The sequence below is a fragment of the Biomphalaria glabrata genome, chromosome 3 (assembly GCF_947242115.1).
Source record: "Biomphalaria glabrata chromosome 3, xgBioGlab47.1, whole genome shotgun sequence".
Lineage (NCBI taxonomy): Eukaryota > Metazoa > Mollusca > Gastropoda > Planorbidae > Biomphalaria > Biomphalaria glabrata.
Window position 1 is genome coordinate 12,285,490 of NC_074713.1, and position 25,490 is coordinate 12,310,979.

The 25,490-nt window shown below is 36.3% G+C and overlaps 1 protein-coding gene across 1 annotated transcript; it reads left to right on the plus strand.

Annotated features, from left to right (window-relative positions):
• The first annotated feature begins 1,914 nt into the window (after positions 1-1,914).
• Positions 1,915-23,705, plus strand: LOC129925230 (chitin deacetylase 8-like). The gene is made up of 8 exons (XM_056024467.1): positions 1,915-2,137; positions 2,457-2,583; positions 3,475-3,574; positions 19,846-19,961; positions 21,072-21,289; positions 21,726-21,824; positions 21,998-22,135; positions 22,480-23,705. The coding sequence occupies exons 1-8, from the start codon at positions 1,949-1,951 to the stop codon at positions 22,678-22,680; spliced, it is 1,188 nt and encodes a 395-aa protein (XP_055880442.1). The 5' UTR covers positions 1,915-1,948; the 3' UTR covers positions 22,681-23,705.
• The last annotated feature ends 1,785 nt before the right edge of the window (positions 23,706-25,490 follow it).

Below are 25,490 nucleotides of genomic sequence, written 5' to 3' on the forward strand. Positions count from 1 at the left end.
CAATATTTCTAAAAGAAAACTTGAGATGCAATATTGATTGTGAGTAAATGTGAAGTATCGTACTTCATAGTTTTTTAAAAAGTCAAACTAACCAAAGTGCTATATCTAGAAGTTAAGAGCGGATACTTTTGTGAGGTGAGGGGGGGGGGTCGATCCATTGGAGGTTACTAAAAGAAAAAAAAGTAAGGTTTGTCATTGTAATAATAAAGGGCCGAAAGTGTTTAAAGTGGGGGTGGGGTCCGCCAGAAAGGCAACAAAAAAAAAAAAAAAAAGAGAAGCCGGAGAAAAGTCAGAAATTGTACATGGAACTTTTTGTTGTAGTCGGAGGAGGGGGGGGGGTTAAAGTGATACTTTTATTTCGCCTGAAAGAGAGAGACAGAGAGAGAGGGAGTAAGAGAAAAGGAAAAAGAGCGGACCTTTTCAGTTCAGTGTAACACATTCTAGAAATCACTGGCTACTAAATATGTAAGGGGATTCCTTGAATGCGGCACGTCTATTGGAAGTTAAAAAAGTTTCTTACTAAAAAATTTAAAAAAAATACAAAATATAGCCTGGAAACAAATCAGCGGGCGTAGCCGGTGTGTAATACTAGTCATTTTATATTTATAGTCCTACACCTTACTTTTGTTAAACCAATTCTTTAATATTTTAAGTTTTATTTTAGTTCAATATTCATGACAATTACTCTTGTTATGAATTTTCTTCAAAAGTACAAGGGCGACAATTACTGCTCATTGACAATGAAAGCCTACTTCAGGTAGTCCGTATCGAGTGGTACTTGTTCCAAAAAAAAAAAAGGTTTGTAAATTGTGAGCTTAATATATTGAGCTCAGTGGCGTAGTTAAGGTGGGATGAGGGGGTCCAATTTTTTTTTTTACAATATATATTAAATATTACCCCAATGTCATGTAATCTTGCTATTCAAAAATACTATACAACATGATTTTGAATCTAGATAATGGTATACACATCTCTGCCGCACGGAATGCACGACTTGAGGGGATATTAATTGAGATTTGTTACTTGTGTAATATCTAGCCAAAAAAAAAAACAAAAACAACGGTATTTATTCATTAAAAGAGTCTAAATGATTTTTTTTTAAATTTACTGTACCAATTGGAATTTAGACTTCTATCTTACCTTATAAAATACAGACGTTGCTTCAAAAACATAAGATTTATGAAGTACATTATCTCATGCCATGATGTCGAATGTCAAAATACAAGGTCCCTAAAAACGTAAATCCCCCGGATCCCCAGCTACGCCACTGACTGAACTATTCTTATTGTAATAAGATTTCTGTATCTGAAAGAACCAGTGTTATCGAAATGCCATTGTAAAACTGACAGAGGAATATCAATGTCATAACATTTTAAAATGTTTTGTTTGCAGTCTAATGGAATTGTTATGATTAATGTTGATGGCGTATGATCATCCTCAAATAGGTCAAACAAAGGAGAATCACAACAACAAAAACTGAGAGCTTCATAAATGAATGATTCCTTTCCTGATTTCGAGGTGCGATGGCTGAGCGGTAAAGCGCTTGACTTCCGAACCGAGGGTCCCGGTTTCGAATCCTGGTATTTTTTATTTCGGGATCTTTCGGAGCCTCTGAGTCCACCCAGCTGGGGAAAAGTAAAGGCGGTTGGTCATTGTGCTAGCCATATGACACACTCGTTAACCGTAGGCCACATAAACAGTTACCTTAACATCATCTGCCCTAAAGACCACAAGGTCTGAAAGGGAACTTTACTTACTTTTTATTTTTCTTTACCTAAATCCCTTCAGGCTGTTATTTCATATTCTTTTGTTGTTTTTTTTTTACGCGTGTTACTTTTTTCTGGTTTTTAACCTTCACCTAGTGAAGATAGCCGAAAGCAATATTGATCTAGATATCTAATTCAACAATCAAGTTTTAGAGGTCCAATACACTAACAGCTCGATACTCATGACAAACTACGCTACTGGAGCTAAAATGCTTAAGGTATTCATTTGTCCTTGGAGACCTTTGATGCTTACATTTTGTTTCTTGATAGTGTTTTCACAACTACTAAAAGGGGACAGTCTGATTTCTGGTGTCTGTGATGGAGACACCAACTGTTTCTTGCCAGATTGTTTTTGTCCTAACAATACAAAGGTGAGCGTGCATTTCGTGTTTTAATTTTCAATTCGTACATTTATTTGAAAGGGGAACTTTACTTTTTTACATTTATTTGAAAGGGGAACTTTACTTTTTTACATTTATTTGAAAGGGAACTTTATTTTTTTACATTTATTTGAACATAAAAGTACGACAAGTGACAAATAGCTAATGGGGAGCTTGTACTCATATCATGTGGTTACGGTATATCACTTGTCATGCAAGCGTATCTTTTACTGGCTATATTTTTTTTGTAGGCCTACTGGCTTGTGCATGCAATTATAATTGGCCGACTTCTCCGTACATTTCCCTACAGGGTCCCGCAAACGTCAGCATTGACCAACGGCCTCAGATTGTAGTGCTTGCTTTCAACGATGCTATCAATGACAGAAACTATAACTACTATCTGGAATTGTTAACTTCTAACTGGAAGAACGCTAATGGTATGTGAATATAATCATGAAATGTTTATTTTGTTAGCAATAATTGCTAAATGATGGCAACTATAAAAAAAAATAGCATCTTCATGCATTCGCAGTAGTTTCGTTTCGATATCATTCAATGTATTACTAAAATTTTTTACTCTTCATATACAAAGTTGTAGACAATTGCCCGCCAAAAGTTTTTCTTTTAGTTTTTGGCCAGCTACTAAAAAGGCTTGCCCGTCACTGACCTAAATCATGAAACGTTTATTTTGTTAGCAATAATTGCATCTTAGTACAACATCAAGCAATAAGTTGTCAAGTATTTTTTAACTCTCTAAATTTGTTTCTATAGTGCTCACTCTGTCTTGTGAGTCTGGCCAAAAGTTTGTACACGTTACTTCTCCGACATCAAGATGAAATTTTGCACAATTAATTCGTTTACCTGACAACATAAGAATCAATTTTAAAAAATAACTAGCTAATTAACTATTGGTAATAAATAACTTTTTTTTTTTTTGGTATTTCAAACAAGGGAAAGAAATTGTATTTGAGTGAAGAGGTGGTATAAGTTGAATTTATATCAGGCTTAGTGAACACAAACATGAAGAAATAGAAACACTAGATAACTATATAATCTTATAATTTTATAGACTTTTCCCTAGTAGAGTGGTTATCCGGCGCCTACGACATAGGTCACGGAGGTCACGGGTTATCACGTTGTCTGGAGAAGTTTGAGAAGGCTTTAGCCCACAAGTCCGAATTAAGGTCGTTTTATTTTTATAAATGCTTTTTTTTTTATTGCTAGTCTAGATCTATTACAAAGTTAGTCTCATTACATGGCTGATCCCAACTAATTGATCCAAGTTTGCCTAATATAAGCTTTGTTTTTTTTTTTTTTTTTTTTCACAGGATGTCCAATAAGCATGACACTTTTTGTTCCTGATGTCTGGACAAATTATACTCAACTTCAACAGTTGTGGCTTGCAGGGGCTGAAATAGCAGCATTTGGGTAAGAGCTAGAATGAAACTATTTCTATTGTATGCACACATACAAGATTCAATTGAAATACTCTTAGAGTTACACAATGTCCATGTACACTGCTGAGAGTTCCAGATAATTACATGTATTACATAATTGTTTTATATCAGCAGCATACTGGGTGTCAAAATCGGCCGAGGCATTTCTTTACGATCCAGCCCATAAATTTATATTATAATAATATAAGATAATATATAAGCTAATGTAGACCTCATGCTACTTTTTAATTTTTAAAAGGATGAAACTGTGTGTGGTGTCATGTGGCCAGTAACGACCAAGTGCCTTCACTTTTCCCCAAACCAATGTTAGGTGCCCATTAGAGCTAGGTGGATCCCGAAATTTAAATCCACAGTCTTCATAGGATACGGAAGCCAAGCGCTTTACCGCTCAGCCACCGCAACTCTTGTCTACGGATGTGGGTTATTAAATTATTTCGGATAAAATGTGTTAGATTAAATTAATATTACACTACAAATGAGTTTTTGAACACGACGCTCAAAAGCCACTTTTATAAGAGAATATTATAAGACCTCAATTTGATACGTGTCATAATGACATTCATGAGGCCCTTATAGGTGGCCCTACGGGCTCATGTGAGTAGGCCTTCTGGCCCACCAGGCATTTGACCAGTTCGCCCCTGTCTCTCATTATATACAAGTTTATAGGTAGCTGCCTTTAAAAAATGCCGAAACTAATTGCTTTATTTAAACATCATTTATTTGAGCTCATTTTAAAACAATATACATTTGTATAAATTGCAGTTTAAAAAGTCGGTGTTTCCCACTCCCATTTATTTATTTACACAAGTTTATTTACAAAGCTTGTATCAACTGTCTGTTGTCTGTGTGTACTCGTTCTTTCTCCCACAATTATTTTTTGTACTTGACAAAACAAGAATAAAAAAAAAAAACAAATAATTAATTAGTTAGTTAATTATTGGTAATATTTTTTTTTGGTATCGAACAAGGGATAGAAAATGTACTTGACAGATCTTGCGGTATAGGTTAAATTTGTCCAATAGTGTGTAGGCCTACTAGTCTAAGACCACGTAGGTACCGTGATGTAAAACAAAAGAAGGCAGTCCGGATATTTGACGTTTCTGATAAACGACGTTCTACTGAATTTCCTTATCTGTTAGTGAGCCATGTAGACGGATAGTTCTGGAGGGAGATTTCTGTAGCACTGTATATTTAAAATAAAGTTTTTATGCAAAGTAAAGAGTCATTGAAATATTACTGTACTTTCATGCAGATGACAATCTCGTAAGATTAGAGTGGTAGCTAGACCATATACAAACCAATAGCGACGTTATTACTTTCGGGCGTCGCTAAAATATATCAGATTTAAAAAATAATAAATTTCTTCGTTAATAATTTATTAGGACTGTTATGAAAATTATATGCTGTATCGGTTGTCGTTCTTATGTTTACATGTGTTTGTAACTCGTCCGTAAGAATGTGTTCACGAAATGTGTGCTGTGTAGTCATTCAGTGTATTCAAGCCATTCTAAGCGGACATGGTTTTCGACTCTCTTATCATTATGTTCATAACAATTTATCTTTCTTTTATTGACATTCACACATGTTTGTTTTTTTTTTTTGAAAATATCTTGGACTAAACAGATGTAGGCTACCTTCGGTATTAATGCATATTAAGTTTATGATGCGTATTAACTTTAGGGGCTTGGAATGGTTTAATTCAAGAAAGATAACTTGCGTTAAAAAGCAAAACAAATAAAGTTAAAATGAAAACATGCAAAGGCCAACAATTTCAATCGTAGAGTGACTAACAAACTAATATTTTTCACCCAATCATTTATTTGGTTATGCAGGTGATCATCTAGTAGGATCAGAGTTAAGAGAAGAGTGTCGTTAGCTCTCTCCCCTTGCGGAATTTAACTCACATAAAGTCATGTTCCGCGATCATCACAATTCTTTTCTGAAGTCCAGTGGACTTACAGATCAGAATTACCTACTAGATGACAAAGAAAGATGGCCACTAAACGTGGTCTAGACAGAACAGCTATTTTCAAAAAATTAAGCGTTCTGTCAAATTAAATTTTAACAAATAGCCATTATTTTTAAAAATATCTTAAACTCAATAAATTAGATTTCAATCAGTTTTTGTAATTAACACGTTTATGGGATATGATTTACCGGTGCTTAAGTAACAGATATTTTATTGAATTTTATAAGTATTAATAAGTATCATATGATTTTCGCCCTATTAGTTCCCTTTATAATAAGTTTAAACTGATAGCCTCCCTTGAAATAAAGGATAAATTCCGCTTCAATTCTTTATTTTTTTAAATCCTTTTTTTTTTTTAAAGATACCTCACTTATTTTAAACTCAATCGTTCATAAGGGTATGTTTACAAATTAGAGGGAACTGAAGATGAATCACACTGAAATGTCAAATGGGCTTATCAAAACATGCTACCCCGTAGGCTAGGGATTTGGGGGCCAAAGGGGTTCGACCTTCTTAGGGCCCCCTACATTTTGACATCATACATGATAATATGAAGTAATGGTGTAATATTCAATTTAAAAACAAATTTCGGACACACATTTGGGGAACCCTCAAGTGGGGGCCCGGTGGAATTTTCAAATTTGGACAGACCCTCTCCACCATTTTAGCTATGCCACTGCACTGTAAGGAACCAACAGAGTCTCCCCTGGATAAAATCGGTACCATATCAAAACGGCCTTTATGTGTATATAATATATATGGACTTGAAACCAAAATTTTAAAATTTGGGACAAAATGTTAACAATTTGCTTTATCTTGTTCTGCCAAGAATGGCAAATATATTGATTATGTCCCCTTGTTAGCTGACTTTCATTGACTAACCATATGAGAAATTCTGTTCTAAATATAATCACTCATAATGGAATAAGAAAAACATAAAAATACATTTAAAAAAACAACGCTTATATTAAGTGTAATTGTATTAATTAGTTTGGATCCGTTATGTAATCATATGCAGATCCAGACATAATAAACCTGTGCGATTAGAAATATTTTTACCAATTTTTTTTTGTTTAACATTTAACTTTCTCAATGTGCTATGATCCTATCTCTTGTCTGGACCAGTTGTGAAAGGGGGAGGGAAGATGGAGGTATCTTGGTGAATGCTTACATGATCGTTTTTTTTTTAATGCATTAAAAATGTTTACTCAGGGCTCAAGGGGACTAATTCAACTTATACCACCATATCAGTCAAGGACGATTTCTTTTCCTTTTTCATGATACCAAACAAAATAATTAATTACCTATAGTTTATTAACTAATTGCCTGATTTTTAAAACATTGATACTTGTGTTGTCAGGTAAATGAAATAATTGTGCACAATTTAAGCTTATGCCGAGATTGGGTGTGGAGTGTGGGCTAAATAACGTGTAGAAACTTTTTACCATACAGACAGACAAAGTTGATATAAGCTTTTTAAAAACAGAAATTACAAACATTACAACAAAAGCCCTGCATTAATATCTAAATTTCACGATTGGGTATAATGTCAAAGAATTCTCCAATGATGAACTCTCACTGTGGAATTACGCAGACATAAATTTTAATCCTATTATCTTATCTTATATATTACAGACGTTAATTCAACAAAGAAGATAACTACGTCCTACACATTTCATGTGTTAATCTAGTCATAGATGTTTATCTATGACTTAAACTCTGCTATGTCGTTGGTTTATCCAATGATCAGATCTATAACGATTGTAAGAGTGACGAATACAAATACATTTCTCCTGTATGCATCACACTAAATTTAAAATTGAACGTTGATGGAGTTTTCCTTAACCGTAATTGTCGATTACATATATAGGGTGGCTGCCTGGTCGTGCGATATGCGCACTGGACTGTCGTTCGGACATGTCGATGGTCCCGGGTACCATACTCTGCCCGCTGCCATCCCCGGTCACTATGCGGGAGGTTTGGACTAGGAAATAAATTATCTTCAACTCTGAAGGAATATCCGAAACATGTAAAACATTTTACAAACTATATATATAGTTATATAGTTTTATATATATAGTTATATAGTTTTATATAGTTGTAACTTAGCTTCCGATTACGTTTATGGTGCGCACCGTTGACCACGAGTGATAGAGGACACGTTTATACAAGGAAGAAGAACTGTTTAGATCCGGCTGAAGTGATAAGCAAGATATAGGAGACTTAGCTGTCTGGAACTAAAAGCCGTTCTTCGTGATACCAGTGAACCAGATTAAGGACCCGGATCACACTGGAAAGTGTGTCGGTGGTCGGTATTTAGGTTTGGGGTAGGAAAGTACTCGTGAAACTGAAAACAAGACTCCTTGAATATTGATAGCTGATGTCACTATGTATTTTCCTTGCTAATAAACACACCTGTTAATTTACTGTAAAACTTCGTTGAGTTGCCTTCCATAGATTATGCATATATATATATATATATATATATATAATTTTCTCCACTACAAGGAAAATGCTTACTAATGGTAGGCGTCTCAAATAGCCTCTGAATACCCGTCCATTTACTGGCCTTCATGTGTGGCTCAGATATTGAGTCTGGTGGAACTATTTTCACTAACAGGAGAAGGGCGCCTGCGAGTAACTGGTGCCTAAATCATTAAGCTCCGGGCATTTGGGAGCCTCGTCAACTATGGCTGGCTATCCACCTAGGAGAAGGAAGACTGAATTCAAACATCTGCTGCCTTGCAGCTAAACCCAATCATGGGAAAGGCTTCGGGAGCTGGCGACCTTTAGGTACTTTACAGCACCCAGTGCTACACAATTTCGCACAATAATAACGTAGAGTCGTTATTTGACAATCCTTTATTTGGTTATGCAGGTGATCATCTAGAAGGATCAGAGTTAACAGAAGAGTGTCGTTAGTTCTCTCCCCTTGCGGAATTTAACTCACATAAAGTCATGTTCAGCGATCAACACAATTCTTTTCTGACATTTACACAAATATGGTTTAATTCAAGAAAGATAACTTGTGGTAAAAGGCAAAACATTTTTTTTTTTAGGATACCTCAGCTTTTTAGCTTTTGACTTCAGTTGTCGAGCTGTTTACATCCTAGGAATCCTTGGGCCTTTGCCTCTTTTCTTTGCCTCTTTTTTGGGCATTGCCTCTTTTTTGGGCTATTGGCCTCTTTATTGGGCTTTTTTTTTTAAATAAAAAAAGGTGCATATTTTATTAGTAAGCGTACAAATTAAGTAGTTACATTTTAAAGTACAATGATTGCAAAACATAGCAATGCATATAGTTACATTTAGGTTGTCATAATATTTTAACGTTTTAAATTGCTTTGTATATGGCGTTATTTTTTTCCAATAGCATATAATGAATATTTTTGAAATTTAAGGTCTTAAAGTATATGTGGTGAGAATGTCAACAATAGGTAATTAAATAGAAACAATCAAAGAGTGAAAGTAGAAACTTAAATGACATTAAAACATTTTAAACATCGTAGTCAAATTTTTTTTCCACTTTGTCTACATTGCTTATGGTTGATTCCTTTGTGCTTTGCTACATTACCCCAGTTCTTTATATTAACTTCTATCAAACGTGCATACACATCTATGTGTGTACACACTTATGCGAACATAGGCATTTAAACTTTTATATTGTTTCTTTTGTTGTCTCCCTTTTAAAGACAATTTTTGATTTCCTCCCTTGAGATTTGGAAAACTACTTCCTCATCATCAAGGTGGAAATCCTGTCTGCTAGAGTCAGTATATCGGGAGTTTCTGTTCAGAAACAATTTCTCTGTGGCTGGTCACAGGGACCAATTAGAGTCGTACTGAAAGTTATTTTATATGTATCTTTTTATCTCTATATATATGTATATATATATATACTTTTTTTTTCTTGAATATTTTCCCCCTTCTTTTTTTTTCCCCCTTTTTAATTTTTCCTCATCCCCTCTTTAATATATTATTTCTCTGTAGACTGCACAAGCATGCGCAATATTGACAATGGTAGTGGAGAATTTTTTTTATTTTTTTTTACAACTTTTGACAATGAAACTAAATATTAATTTAGTAACAATTTGATGTAGAAGCTTGTTGAGATATGAAGTTATGTTGATGCTCAATATTAGAAAAACAGAAGAAAAATAATATATGTACAGACTGTAAACGTCTGCAAGGTAGTAAGAAATAATATATTTGTATGTAGACTGCACAGGTATGCACAATACGGATAGTGGTGGTATTTTTTCAATATTCGTAAAGAAGTCACTATGGACATAATTGTTAAAAAGTACAAATTTATACAAAGAATTGTTTGCTTAGATATCATGTGGTCATGCCTGATTCTCAATACAGTAACAACAGAAGAAAACAATGTTTACATAAAACGTAAAGGTCTGCCCTTGTTCTTGATTTCTTGGAGTTACTCTTTTGTTTCCCTTTTCTTGGGTTTTCACGTGTTCGCTCCTGGTTCCTCATTGTTTTCCTTGACTTGACGGCCTAATGTTCCATTTCGATATGATTCTCTGTTTTAATCGAATGAGATCTCTCGTTTTCTCCTGCCTAACTCGCTAGTCTTTGTAGATCAAAACTTTGGTTAAAGTCTTTACAGTCACAAGGTCAAGGCGTGGCCTTCGTGATTGTGTACTGTCTTGAATTGTCTTAACTCTTGTCAATTTTAAGGGGCGATCACTGTTTTTTTTTAATTTGGAGTACTAGCTTTTTAAATGATATGGTTACAGGGTCTTTAAACATATAAAAAGGATCATTTAGGATATATATCTATACACACGCATACACACTCGCATACACATATTCATATATATATATTCCCTTTTCTTTAAGTTAATGGACAATCTTGGTATTTTTATGTAGCGCTATATTGTTTCACTTTGCGTTCAATAATTTTCTTAAAAATGTGATCTAATAATACTTTCTCATACTGTTTATTATGGTAGACAATTTGTAAGTAGGTATTCCAAATAAAGTTTCTATATTCTGATAAAATAATTACATTGATGTCTCTTATTTTTTTATTTATGGCTTTAGGTACTTTGTTAAAGAAAATAGCAGTATTTGCATTTGCACAGGTTTGACTGTTTGCGTCAATAATATCTTCTAAAGTTTTTTTTGCTTCCTCAACCAGCTCACATTCACTAAATAAGTGTTTCTCTGGGTTTTGGTTTTCTTTTTTACAAATTGCACAGGTATATTTGGACCCTGTTGTAGTTGAGAGTCTTCCTTTTATTGGGGTCATCCCGAAGAGTAATCTGTAGGCCACTTCTCGTGCTTTGGGTGTTATGTATTTGTTGTGTAAATGCGTGAATGTGTCTGTCCAGTTGGTTGGTTTAACCCCTAACTCCCTGACCCACTTTATTCTAACTTCTAGGTTTTCTTTCAACTTGTCTCTGAGTATAGTGTATATTGTTTTTGAGTCGTGGTGTGTTATGTTTTCATTGCTGGGTAGGTGTCTTGTGAGTGACCTATAGAATGGATGTGTATGGTTACCAAAATGATGGGGTGTGTTGTTTTGAATGGGGAGTAGTTTGTTTAGTCTAAGTCCAAAATAATATAATACTAAGGGGAAGTTATTGGGAAACCTTACTACTTTCCCTACAAATTTTATTCTAAGCGTTTTGATTTTTGTGTGAATGTCTTGTAAGCCTATCCCTCCTTCTTTTTTGTCTTGTATGAGTGTTGTGTGTTTTATGTTCCTTATTGTGTTTTTGAAAATAAAATTTCTGATAGTGGTATTGATGTTGTTTATGAAATTAGGAGGAGGTTCTACTATATTTGCTAAGTAGATTATCTTCGGGATGACCAAGTTGTTTATTAATATAGCTCTCCCAAATATGGTTGTCGCCATGTACTGAAACATTCTAATCACGTTCTTTGTGTGGGCCAGAATCTCCGCCCACTGTTCACGGCAATAGTGTGCTGGGTTGCTAGTCCACACGATGCCACATACTTTTATTTCTTTCTGTATTTTAAGGTTAAAGGGAATGTTGGGAGGGATTTCCCACCTACCTAGTCCCATAATTGAGGATTTATTAATGTTTATTTTGGACCCGCTCGCCCTCCCAAATAATGTAAATTTCTCTATAATTTTAGTTATGTCTTTTTCTGAGGTGGGGAAAAGGGTGGTATCGTCGGCATAAGCCTTAATTTTTACTACGGGGGTTGTACCGGGGATTTTTATTCCTAAAATTTCTTTGTCTAACCTAATATTCTCTAACAGGGGTTCTAGGCAAAGGGTGTATAAAAAGGGGGATAGGGGACAACCTTGCCTAACAGATCTTCTAATAGAAATCTTGGTGCTTAGTGTTTGATTTATTATTAGTTGACTTGTGGCATCGGTGTAGACTAGCTTTATGTATGTTATCAAAGTCTTGTCTATGTCAGTCTTGTCTAGTATTTTGAATAAGTAGTCATGGTCAATTCTGTCGAAAGCTTTTTCTTGATCAATGGACATGAGGGCTGCTTTGAAGTCTTTGTCTTTACAGTAATATATGATGTCTCGTAGAAAGTGGTTCAGTTCGTCTATATTTTTTTCCGGGTTGCTACAGTACTGGTCTTGTCCTAGTAGGTGGGGTATAAGGGGCCTAACTCTTAAAAAAATCATTTTGGTCAGCAGTTTATAGTCAGCATTTAAAAGGGAAATGGGTCTAAAGTCACTAGGTGTTGTGTTGTTTTCAGGTTTTTTTGGTAATAGTGTGATGTATGCAAGATTAAAGTCTGCAGGCGTCTGTCCTGTTTCTAACATATCATTGTATAGTCTTAGTAGTAGGGGTCCTATTTGGGAGAAAAAGGTTTTATAGAATTCATATGTCAAACCGTCTGGGCCAGGGGATTTGTTATTTTGTGTTGTGTCTAAAGCAGCCCTCAGCTCCTCTAATGTAAAGGGTCTATTTGTCTTTTGTTTTTCTGATGGAGGTAATGTTTTACAGTGTTTTAGAAGTATGTTTTGTGCGTCTGTATCTGTTTGTTCTTCATTATACATGTTGACGAAGTGTTTTGTAAAAATTTCTATAATTTTGTCACTCTCCTGTATTTTGTTTCCTTCTTTGTCTGTTATGTTGTTTATTATTCTATTTTGTTGTGTATTTTGTTCTAGCGCCAAGTATAATTTATTAGGCCCTTCTGACATTTGGGTGTTTTTGCATCTGATTTCGGCTCCTCTATAGTTGTGTTGGTATAACTATTCAAGTTGTGTGGTTAGGTCTGTTTTTTCAATTTCATCCTGTGTTTGAGTAAGCAGATTTTTTATTCTGTTTTCTTCATTTACCCTCTTTGTTTGTTGGTTCTTGCTAAAATTTTGAATTGTTGTTTGATGGAATTTTTAATTATTGTCCACGTCTTGGTTAATTTGTATTCGTTTTCTATGTCTTGTGTTGTTGCTAGCAGGAGTTGGTTTATTACTCTTTGGATTAGTGGGTCTTCCAAAAGGTTGTTGTTTAATTTCCAATGGGATTCTTTTTTTTTTTTTTTCTTTTTTTTTTTCCAAGTTCCAAAAGTACACCTTTATGGTCGGAGTAATGTAGGGTTTCTCCTAAATGTGTCACACTAAGTATGTTGGTGTCCGTGGGTGCGTAAAAACGGTCAATTCTGGTTTCAACCTGGTAGGATCTGTGTCTTAATGTAGTTTCCTTGCCATTCGGTTCTAATTTCCTATAAGCATCTACCAGGTGGAAATAGTTTACTATTTCTCCCATATAGTTGTGTGTTTCTGCTACCGGCTGAGAGGGTGGATATTGTGTGTGTGTGTATTGTTTGTCTAACTGTGCCTCTATAAAGTTAAAATCCCCTCCTATTATTAGTTGTTCTCCTATGTTTATGGTTTGTAGTGTGTCATTGAGGTTTTTTGAAAAACTCACGTTTTTCTCTCCCTCTCTGAGCGGGTGCGTAGATATTGACTAGTGTGTATTTCTGTTCTTGTGAAACTACTCTAAGTATTACTACCCTCCCATTGTTGTCGTTGTGAGTGTGTGTGATTTTGTATCTATCGGATGTTTGTAAGATGGCTACCCCCTTATAGTCTCTGCCTAGGCTAAAATAACCTCCCATGAATCCCAAGTGTGTTGTAGTTTGTTTTGCTTGATATGTGGTAGAAGTATTTGTTTCTTGAAGGAAAATAAAATCCGGTTTATATTTTCTAGCGAGATGTACTATGTATTTATGTTTATTATTTAAGCTACGGATGTTAAGAGTTGAGATTTTAATGTCTGCCATGAATACGTGATGATGGGTTGTGTGTATATGAGTGTGGGTGTGTATGAATGTTTGTGATCATTTTATAAAATGTTTTTCATTAACCTGTTTTGTTGTTTATTTACTGTATGGATGTGGGGCTTCCCCCCTCGTCTATTACTAATTTAGTCGAGGAGTCGGAAGAATTCTCCTCGATCTCCCCCTCTTCTTCCCCTCTCTCTTCCTCCAACCGAGGATCTTCATTCGTCCTCTCTAGCTGTGTGTCCCCGTTAGGGTCGTCTGAGGAGGAGGATAGCGTTCTTTTTCTTGTCAATTTGGTTGGGGAAGTTGGTGTTGAACTGTCCCCCATCGTTTTCATTTTTTTGTGTTTTTTTTTCTTATCGATAGGATTTGTAGGGGAGAGATCCCCACCTCTTGTATCTGTGTCTACTGTGTTGGCCACGGCCCCATCCCTTTTGTGGTTACCCACCAAAATAAAACCATCTCTCTCTAGCCATGTGTCATTTTGTGTTTCATTTTGTGCGTTTTGTTTAGTACTTTTTTCTACTGTTTCCTCCCCCCTCAGGACCGAGGCATAGGTACCTTTAGCATTGTGCTCCTGTTTTTTATCGGGGATTTTTCCCTTCCCTTTCAGGGTGGTCCTATTTGGACACTGATTTGACCAGTGTTGGTCTTGTCCACAGTGCCAACATCGCTGTCTTCTCCCCGGAATGGTGATAAGCACTTTATATACTCTGGGATCATCTACATATTTCAGGTGGATGTAATGAGGGACTTCTGTCCCTTTCTTGATTTTCAACCAAGCGGCCCACTTGTCCGAATTGCCTAACTTGACAGGCTCTACTTTGGAACCTTCTTCACTGAAGGATTGGAAAATCTCAATGATTTTGTTTTTTACAATAGTGGGTGCCACCCAATGCAGTGTAATTTTTACTTTTTCATCCTCAATGGTTGAAACTTCAACTTTGAGGGTGCTTTCAGTCCCAAAAGTCTTTCCTAGAATACGGGCTCTCACCCTTGGACTATTGGGAACTAAGAACCAGACGAAAGGGTTCTCGAATCTATAGAGGGAAACCACTTCGTCAGGAGACAGACTTAAAACAGTCATGAGGCTAGCCATTGAAGCCTTAATAGACTCTTGCCCTATCAATTTGAGCAGCAGAGTACCAGAAGGGTGAACCAAACCACCTTCCAAGTCTTTCTTCTCAATTAAGAAAGTTTTTATTGACATGACTGTGTAAATAAATGTAAACTAAAATGAATTAATCAAATAGTAAATCAAATAGAAGTAAAGATGAACGAGTGAACAAAAAATTGAAATATCTAGAATAGAGTGTGTAGAGTGAATACACGAGTGAAAAAAAAATTAAATATTTAGAATATAAATACTATGGAGTGTGTAAAGTGAATACCAAAATAAAAGGGCTTCTCACGTCACACTAATAATCCATAGAATAACACAATAATCCAAAAATGAATACACAAAAAAAACACAAAATACTTTTAAGAATTCATAGACAGAGACCGTCAAGATCAACTCAACTCCATTCAGTCATTCAGTGTATTAAAGCCAGACTAAACGGACATGGTTTTCGACTCTGTTATCATTATGTTCAGAACAATTCATCTTTTTTGTTATCGACATTCACACATGTTTTTTTTTTTAAATCCTGGACTAAACAGTTGTAGGCTACATTCGGTATTAATGCATATTAAGTTTATGATGCGTATTAACTTTAGGGGCTTGGAATGGTTTAATTCAAGAAAGATAACTTGCGTTAAAAAGCAAAACAAATACAGTTAAAATGAAAACATGCAAAGGCCTACAATTTCAATCGTAGACTGACTAACAAGTTAATATTTTTCATCCAATCATTTATTTGGTTATGCAGGTGATCATCTAGTAGGATCAGAGTTAAGAGAAGAGTGTCGTTAGCTCTCTCCCCTTGCGGGATTTAACTCACATAAAGTCATGTTCCGCGATCATCACAATTCTTTTCTGAAGTCCAGTGGACTTACAGATCAGAATTACCTACTAGATGACAAAGAAAGATGGCCACTAAACGTGGTCTAGACAGAACAGCTATTTTCAAAAAATTAAGCTTTCTGTCAAATTAAATATTAACAAATAGCCATTATTTTTTAAAATATCTTAAACTCAATAAATTAGATTTCAATCAGTTTTTGTAATTAACACGTTTATGGGATATGATTTACCGGTGCTTAAGTAACAGATATTTTATTGTATTTTCATAAGTATTAATAAGTAAATATAACATATGAATTTCGCCCTATTAGTTCCCTTTAAAATAAGTTTAAACTGATAGCCTCCCTTGAAATAAAGGATAAGTTCATCTTCAATTCTTTTTTTTTTTAAATCCTTATTTAGCGGCCCCCGAAAGGAAAGCGCTGGTTTTAGTTTTGAGTGGTCTGTCTATCCGTCCGTCCCACTTACATTTCAAAAACTAGAAGAGATATTAAAAATCCGATCTCATGCTATTTTACATCTTTCAAAGTTATGATGCAAAGGCTACCTTTTTCTTTTCTGACAGGGGAGACTATAATTAATGAGGAACAACCAGTAGGCTACAATATATCTTTAACACATTTATGCAAACGTTTATTTTTATCTAAAATAATGTTATAAAATAAAATGTGTATTACCTGTATTAATTCCAATGGCAAATGGCATATAAGCTACATACATTTTAAATAAAATAGGGCGGGGACCGTAGGAGAAAAGTAATGCATCTAGCATGCATATAAGTGGCATATAATTTGAAATAAGTGTTTCACAAATGCACTAGGTCTAGCTACAAAGAAGGGGGCACGAGGATTCGACACCCGACTCGGCAAAGTTGTGTTTACTGAGCGCCTAAAGGCAGCACGGAAAACCAACTCCTAGATACCCCCTCCCCCCACTGGTCCACAAATGAGATTGGACCAAAGCGCTCTGGGCTTGCCATAAGCATGAAAGTAGCGCTATATAAAAGCTATAAATATATTGTCATATCACATAAGTGATGTGTGACAAACCGTTTTAGCTCACTCAATGTATCACTCATGTCTAAGCATTTAATTAATTTATTTACACGCTATTAATCATCAATTGTACTAATTTAGCGATCAAGCGCTAAAAACACAGCCACCACCCCTCCAATCCAACCCCACCCCCTTTGGCATCGATGTCACATTTTACTATCCCCACCTTGACACGTGTCACACTAGTCTCTTTTGACAAGAGTACGCTCCCCTTTCCTATCTTGGCAAACATCCGTTAACCCCCCCCCCCCCTTTTGTGGAGCGGCTGGTCACTTCAAAGAGCCCATTCAACTCGACACCTCGGGCGGCGGTCTCCCCGATCGTCTAGCGCAAAGCTAGTGTCAAGGTGTAATCTACCTTGCCCTGGGCACCCCTGATCATCCCCCTCCTTTGTTCTCTGACCACCTGGGCGAATCTCCTGGGCTTTCAACTCGCGCCTTCGCGCAATGTCTATCCCCCGGAAACTTTCGTCACGGACACGCGGGGATCCAAAGACGCCAGGTAGTCTACGCCACCTTTGCAGTCTGCCACCTCCTCCCTCTCCACGTGTATATGGACCGATCATCGTCCGATCTCATTCTCGCTGGAGAGCTGACAGGGAGCACATCTATCTCTTGCTTGAGCTATAGACTATTTTCATTCCCTTATTTCACTTTGGATTGGTGGTATGTATCTTTGTAAAGTGCTTGAGAACCATTTTACTTAGTGGTGTATATATTTGTGCATTTATTTACTACATTATTATTGTGTACATATTTGTGTATCTCATGTCATGGAAAATGTAAGTATGCTTATATTCTATATCATGACTTTGGTGGCTAAATGTTCAAGCCATCTGGATTAACAATTCTTACCAGATGTATTTAGCTCTTTAACCATTATTATATTATCGCTGATAAATTATTGCTCAGCACGAGCCTTTAATATATTATTACTGATTAATTCCTTGGCAGGGAATTATCATAATATTCCTGTAAGCATATCATTTACTAGCTATTTATGTACTATATTTACCGGCCATGTCTTTTTGCTTACACTCTATGTTTTATTATGTGAAAGCATGGGCGAGTATCTGTCGTTGATCTCCCCTTCCCCTTTCATCTCATTTTTCTAAGCAATGTATGTACTTGCTATTCACTGTGACTGGTGTACATCACTTGTATTACTTATCATATATCACTTATTACTACTTGTCATTCCCCATTATGGGGTTCCCCATTATATTGTTGTCCCCCTTGATGGGATCCAATATTTATTTGTTAGTTCCCTTTGATATTTATGAAACTAGCTTATAGTTTCTCTACATCAGTCTGAAGATGTCCTTCACGGAAAGGCATCTACCTCCCAGTGTTATCATTATGGCTAAACCGACGTATACATCATATCGTTGCAGCTTTTATTTGTAGGCAACATCCGCCTAAAATCTTAGCAACCTAAAGCTGATACCAGATTTGTTGACACCAGATCTGCAGACATCAGTCCTACTCATCCTTCAAGAGTCCAAGTAACAACGCTAGCCACAGACTCGTCACTGGCTTAACTGATTGGTAGACGCAGCTTAGCTCTGCAACCATACAACGTTGGACTGCACACGGAGCCTGGATCCACTACGCCAGCCTACCAGCAGACAGCATCAGTACCAGCCACACCCGTCTCATCAGTGCAGCACCGGACCAAAAGCTAAGCAACCAGCCTAATGACACTCAGACCACTTTGTTCTCAAATCTAGTGATGATAGTCCTCTATATGTAAATACGCTAGATCCCCTCCTAGCACATGTACAGCATCTCACCTTTTAATTATCTTTTTGTATAATAAACTGTACATATTTTTACACCTAAATATAGTATTTGTTGCCTGCATTATAACGCTGTGCCTGTAGGTTATATGTGCAAGTGTGGGTTTACAAACTATAAAATCCCCTAGACACCTATAACGGCCAATACTTTAATCCAACTTGTCACATGATGTACAGTGTATACACAAAAAGACTACATATTACACTAAAGAACACAAAACTCAATAAGGGACGCCAACACTAGATGCTGAATACATCGAATTATAGACCCCATAAGTAGCGAACCATGCTGAGAATCACTCCCCCCGAGCACGGAATAGGAAGCGGGTAGTGAGTTTTAAGGTCACCCTGTCCCCGTATAAGGACAGACCAATGTCGCACATGGACCAGTTATCTCTCTCTCATTTCCTTGTCACAATCATCCTTCATGCAAAACGCGACATTCGTAAAGAATGTGGTTTACTTTTTCATCGTCCTCGACGCAGTGGCGGCACCGTGTGCGTAGCTCTCCTTCCACCCTCTGACTCGGAACTGGCCAGGACGGCTCGTTCCGCACAGCAGAGCTCCCACAATGCGTCCTTCAGTCTGGTCTACTCAACTGATTATGAAGCTCTCGGCCCTTATCAGAAGCGAACCAATGTGCTGACAAATGGATATCATAGGGATCGTACACTCGCCAGAGTGCACGGTTCATCATCTATGGCTGAATACATCAGACTTTCCTAATACCACACTCCAACTGTAAACACATTACACACAACAATACAATATGAACTACCTTACCAAGAAGAACAGTTCTACACAGCAGCAACATATACATTCACGCTTACACAATGTCAGGACAGGACAATGGATCTCATAGACATTTATCCGTAGGGAATAATTTCTTCCTTCAGGGTTTGAATGATAGATTGGTGCTTTACAAAACAATTAAATCAATTAGACAATCATTCAATAGCATCAGATTGGCCTGTTTCTTATTTAACCATATCTTCATAACACCAGTTCATTGAATACATATAAACATAGACAATGTTATACAAATAACATTAATAAATCCCCGTATACTGTGGTATCGTCTCGTCATTCGGACTAACAATTGAACAATACAATAGTACCTCATTACTTTCGAAACTTAACGTCTTTTCCTTTTGTCCATGTTATGTTTTTTTATGTTCGGCAGCAGTCTTCCATATTATCATTCATTTTTTTTAAACAGAAAATCTGGCTATGGCCAAACTGCAGAGTTTTATAAGACTATAACAAAGAAATCTCTGATAGACGAGATAAGTGGACAAAAAGAGCAGCTTGTCAAGAAAGGAAAAATTCCTGCAGGTAGATCTATGATTTGTCTTTTTTTTTTTTTTAAAAAAAAGGGCTGGCATCCATCAATAGATTAGGCCATGAATGGATTGGAATCCATCATTAGGTTAGATCATGAGTGGATTAGAATCCATCATTAGGTTAGGTCATGTGTGGGTTGGCACATGACCGGCCTTAGGCATAGGCAAACTAGGTAGCCGCCTAGGGCCTGCGATTGATTGGGACATCGCACAGAGCTGAAAACATTTTTTACAGAAGAAATAGCGAAACTTGTGTCCAATGTTATTAGCCTGACCATGGCCTGACAATGTTTTAATTTAATTACGCAGTTTTTTTTTGTTTTCGCTGTTTTTTCTTAATATATATATTTCATTTGGGGCCGCCAAATTCACTTCGCCTTGGGCCTCCAATTATCTAAGGCCGGCCCTGGTAAGCATAATCCATAGGTTAGGCAATATGTGGGTTTGCATCCATTTATAGGCTAGGCCATGTATGGGTTGTGGTTGATCAATAGGATCAAGGGCTGCTTTCCAATAAGTCTTTAATTAAAAACTGTAATTTTTTATTCTTAACGATGGGAAAAAAACCTGAAAGGTTACTCAACAGGATTGCCACTTGTTACGGGGTATGTGTGTGTGTGTTTCTATAGTGTATACTGTATAGTGACGGTGGGAAGAAGTTAGCGATTGGTTGTGAATGATGCAAGATAAGTGGCAGTGTCATCAGCGGTCTTAGTTCGGGCAGACGACTCCAGAACGTGAGACTGCAAGAGGCTTGTTATTATGGTGAGTTTGACTTTGTTCAAAAAATATTATTACCAAAGTCTAGTACATTTATTTGATCATATCAATTTGATTTTGTCCTTATTAATAATAAGAGTTATATTTAGTATTCAGTGGAGTAGCTAGGAATTTGCCATAATTTGGGGGCCGGGGGGCTTCACTTCTTTGGGAGGTCATGCATTTTGCGTAATATTTAATATTTAATGTAAAAAAAAAACAATTTCGAGCAACTATTTGGGGGCCCCCTCAAGTGGGGACCCAGGGATTTTCAAACAAAACGGTATTGATAGTTACAGCTTAAAAAAATGCATGATAAATCCATAATGATTTGTTTTCCCAGAATACATTCGGGGTTTCCGGATACCATACTTGTATGCAGGTGGTGATGATATGTTTGATGTCCTTACATCCTCTGGCTTCGACTATGATTCCAGCCTTATTGTAAATAGAAGAACATTAAACTCACCACCTAGTTGGCCGGCAACACTGGACTACAGCTGGCCATTTGAATGCAAACAAGGGAAATGCCCGAGTTCCAGCCATTCCTCTTTCTGGGAAGTAGGCTACTTTTCATTTCAATTTTGTTTTTAACTTTTCTCTCCTTTAGATCCAGATCAGTAACAATTAACCCTTTCCAATCAGAATCATTCATTAATCCAATTTTCTTTGCGCCACAATTTACGAACGGTTTAATTGTTTATTTAGTTTGATTGAAAATCAGAGGTCGTGGATGAGTTCCAAAGTTGGCATGTCAAAATGAGATCGCTGCCTGGTCGTGTTGTCACTTGGAACGTCTGAACACTTACACACGGTGGAGAAGATTAAAGGGTTGGGGCAGGGTAGGAGCAGTGTAAAATCGGATGTTCAAAAGGGAGGAAACCTTCAAAATGAAAACGTGTTATAAAGAGGAATGATAAAATAAGCCTAGAACCTAATGACCTTTTTATTTGAAGGAACGCCTGTGACATATAAGATAAAATCAGCCTAGAACCAGATTCCCATACATCTGTTCTATGACTTCAATCAAACATACGAATGTCAGTACTTAGACTCCTGTGCCTATGCTGTAAGCAATGAGGAGGAAGCTTTTCAGGTACCGGTAGCACTAGAAACACAATTTTTCTTGAGCTCAATATTCTGTTAGCGTTTTTGTTTTCAACTGTGCGATATGACTTACCGACACACTAACTATAAAAACAAATGACTCTTGACTCTTGCTACAAAATATAATTTCATCCATAATATTCATAAATGACTACATTCTAGCTCCTGTGGCGCAATTACCTACCCTTCTACAGAAATAGAACGCCCTTTGTGCTCAACTTGAGAGCGGCTTTGTTGAATAATGAGTTTCAGAGAACCGCTATCAGGAGATTAATATTAACTTTCATGGAGTCTCCAGAGGTACACAAACTCATGACCTGTTTACTTTTTTTTTTTTTTTTTGATTTTTTTTTTTTTTATTATTTTTTTTTTGACATCGTTGCTTTCTCTTTCTTTCACTCTTTCTGTTTCTTTGTGCGTTTTCTTCTTTTCTTCAACTTGTTTGCACCCTTCTCTGCACTTTGTTTCTCTTTTATTATTATTTTGAACACGTCTCTATTCTCTTTTCTTTTCCTATTTGTTTTTACACCATTCTCAGTTCTCCCTTCTTCTTTTTCGTTGTTTTCACCTTTCTTTATTCTCTTCTCGCAACTGACAAGGACTTATTGATGGATTGACACAATCGTTTATTTATCACCTTCCAGGTGTACATGCTGTCAATGTCACAGCTTGTGGACTGGATGAAAAACGTAACAAGCTTGACTGACATTACACATTCTGAGCCCTGGTCCTGCACTGCCAAGAAACTGTTGGACACCAGCAGTTCTTCTGGGTCATCCAGCGAGCTCACGATAATAGCCACTAACATCTTTATGTTCTTAGTTTTATCTTACCACATCAAATAATTTAGTGTCATTTTACATACTAGACATCATGATACCGTATCAAATAATTTAGTGTCATTTTACATACTAGACGTCATGATACCGTATCAAATAATTTAGTGTCATTTTACATACTAGACGTCATGATACCGTATCAAATAATTTAGTGTCATTTTACATACTAGACGTCATGATACCGTATCAAATAATTTAGTGTCATTTTACATACTAGACGTCATGATACCGTATCAAATAATTAAGTGTCATTTTACATACTAGACGTCATGATACCGTATCAAATAATTTAGTGTCATTTTACATACTAGACGTCATGATACCGTATCAAATAAGTGGAGCCCCTGGGGAAAGATTTTTGTTGAGGCCCCTACACTTTCTCAAAGCTTATGCCTATAATAAAAATCCACTTATTAATAATAAAATTTAGATTTAAAAATATTTTAGAAAGAAATAAAGCACTTGTCAATTTAAACTCATGTTCCATCTTTTTAAGAAAAAAAAGTAATAAGCATATATACTACGAGAACACTATAAGCAGACACTTCTTAACCACCACATTGAAAGTATTGGATACTACGAGAACACTATAAGCAGACACTTCTTAACCACCACATTGAAAGTATTGGATACTACGAGAACACTATAAGCAGACACTTCTTAACCACCACATTTAAAGTATTGGATAGTACGAAAACACTATAAGCAGACACTTCTTAACCACCACATTTAAAGTATTGGATACTACGAGAACACTATAAGCAGACAATTCTTAACCACCACATTTAAAGTATTGGATACTACGAGAACACTATAAGCAGACACTTCTTAACCACCACATTGAAAGTATTGGATACTACGAGAACACTATAAGCAGACACTTCTTAACCACCACATTGAAAGTATTGGATAGTACGAGAACACTATAAGCAGACACTTCTTAACCACCACATTGAAAGTATTGGATATAAAAATGCGAAACAAAAAATGTTGATGGCATACAATAAGTAAACGTTTCTTAACCATCGAAATTCGGTGTTTGTTTGTTTGTTGTTTTTTTTTCTAATGTGGGATCCCCCATATTTTGGTGGTCCCTCGGCTGTATCCCCACCTTCCCTCCCCTAAGGATGCACTCCTGTTTCACGAAGGAAAGCACTGAGCTACTCGAAACTTTTCATTTAAATATCTTCTTATCTTATAACTTACAGACGTTACTTCAAAAAAAGAAAAAATAAGATAATTAAGTCCTACGCATTTCATGAGTCAATCTAGCCTCCGCTAAGTCATTGGTTTTCCTTGCTGATTCAGGCTGTTTGACATGTTTCGGATGTTCCTTCAGAGTTGAAGATAATTTACTCCCTAGTCCAAACCTCTCGCAGGACGAAGGGGGATGGCAGCGGGCAGGGTATGAACCCGGGGCCATCGATAAGTCCTAACCACAGTCCAGTACGCATACCGCACGGCCAGGCAGCCACCCGACAACTCATTCCATTTTCTAAAGAGTGCATCAAGCAGTTTCAAGCTTCTAATTTTCATAGCAATGATTATAAGTATTTATTAGAAGTAGTTACTTATTACTTATATATATATATTTAAACCTATGTAGGCATTGTGTAAAGGCCTTTATCTTATATATGAAATAGGCCTAAACGAAACAAAACATTATATGAATTAACAGCCACAACGTGTCTAGACCCGGGGTCGGCAACCTGCGGCTCGCGAGCCACATGCGGCTCTTTGGATGTGAAGCTGTGGCTCTTTCGTTCCATACGCAAATATTGTTTATTTTATCGAATTTTTTTTTTTCAAAAAGTTCTGAATCGTTTAACGAGGATTATGCACTGATTCTATCTTCAGCCACTTGTACTCGCTTTTCACCACACCCCTTCCCCATTACACGCGTTGTCACTGTAATCAGTCCGTCGGAAGCTCTTGAATGACGCCGTCGTCTGATGCTTCTATGTACGCTTTAATTCGCTTTCGGCTGTGACGTATAGTTTATTGTTTCAGGTAAATGAGTTAGAAGCGAATTATCTTCTCAAAATTAGAAGCAATCTACAAGTAATGCTGATCTGAAGAAGAACTTGTATTGCTACTGCTCTGGAGACAAACTAGAGGGGATGATAGAGCGTATGCCGAGCAAAAATACATTGAAGACATTAACATCGTTTAAATAACAAGGAGCAACTACGATTCTTCGAAGCAAAATAAATTGCGAAATTCTTACGTTTCACTGAATAATACACCAAGAAGCGCTTTTAGACCAAACGATTAAGGCCAAAATAGTTGAGTTCATAAGTTCGGTAAGATTGTTATTAGCATCTTGTCAAAAGCACTTAACCATCGTCAGTTTAAATAATTCTTAAGCGTATTCCGATCTCCTTCACAATAAAGTGTGATGGCTTTCCAAAGGTAAGGTGTTGAAACGTTTTGGCTTGTGCTTGAATGAATTAAATACATTCCTAAATGAAAAAGACATTTATCACCCTAAATTAGAGAACGACAAAAGGTTGCAAAAATTTTAACTTTACATAACAGCAAAATTAAATGAGCTGAATGTTAAACCACAAGGAAATGGAAACCCAGCCGATGTTTGGGTAGAAGATTAGCCTTCTTTTGGAAAAAAAAATTATTGCAGAAGAGAGGTAAGTTACTTTTTTTCAATGTCTAAAGAAATATCGCGATAATATCAGTGCAACTGTTGACACGAATTACTTCAGCACAGTTAAAAAAAATAAATAATTCAAAGATGAATTTGTTGACAGTTTTCTATGACAGTTATAAAGAATTACAAACTAACAAAATCATTCTAGCAT

Bases quoted from the DNA above. Each gene is read 5' to 3' on its own strand.
- LOC129925230 (XM_056024467.1), top strand. From the start codon at position 1,949: ATGACAAACTACGCTACTGGAGCTAAAATGCTTAAGGTATTCATTTGT. The intron at 3,575-19,845 runs GTAAGAGCTAGA...TTTTTTAAACAG, and splicing joins GCTGAAATAGCAGCATTTGG to AAAATCTGGCTATGGCCAAA. The intron at 19,962-21,071 runs GTAGATCTATGA...TTGTTTTCCCAG, and splicing joins GAAAGGAAAAATTCCTGCAG to AATACATTCGGGGTTTCCGG.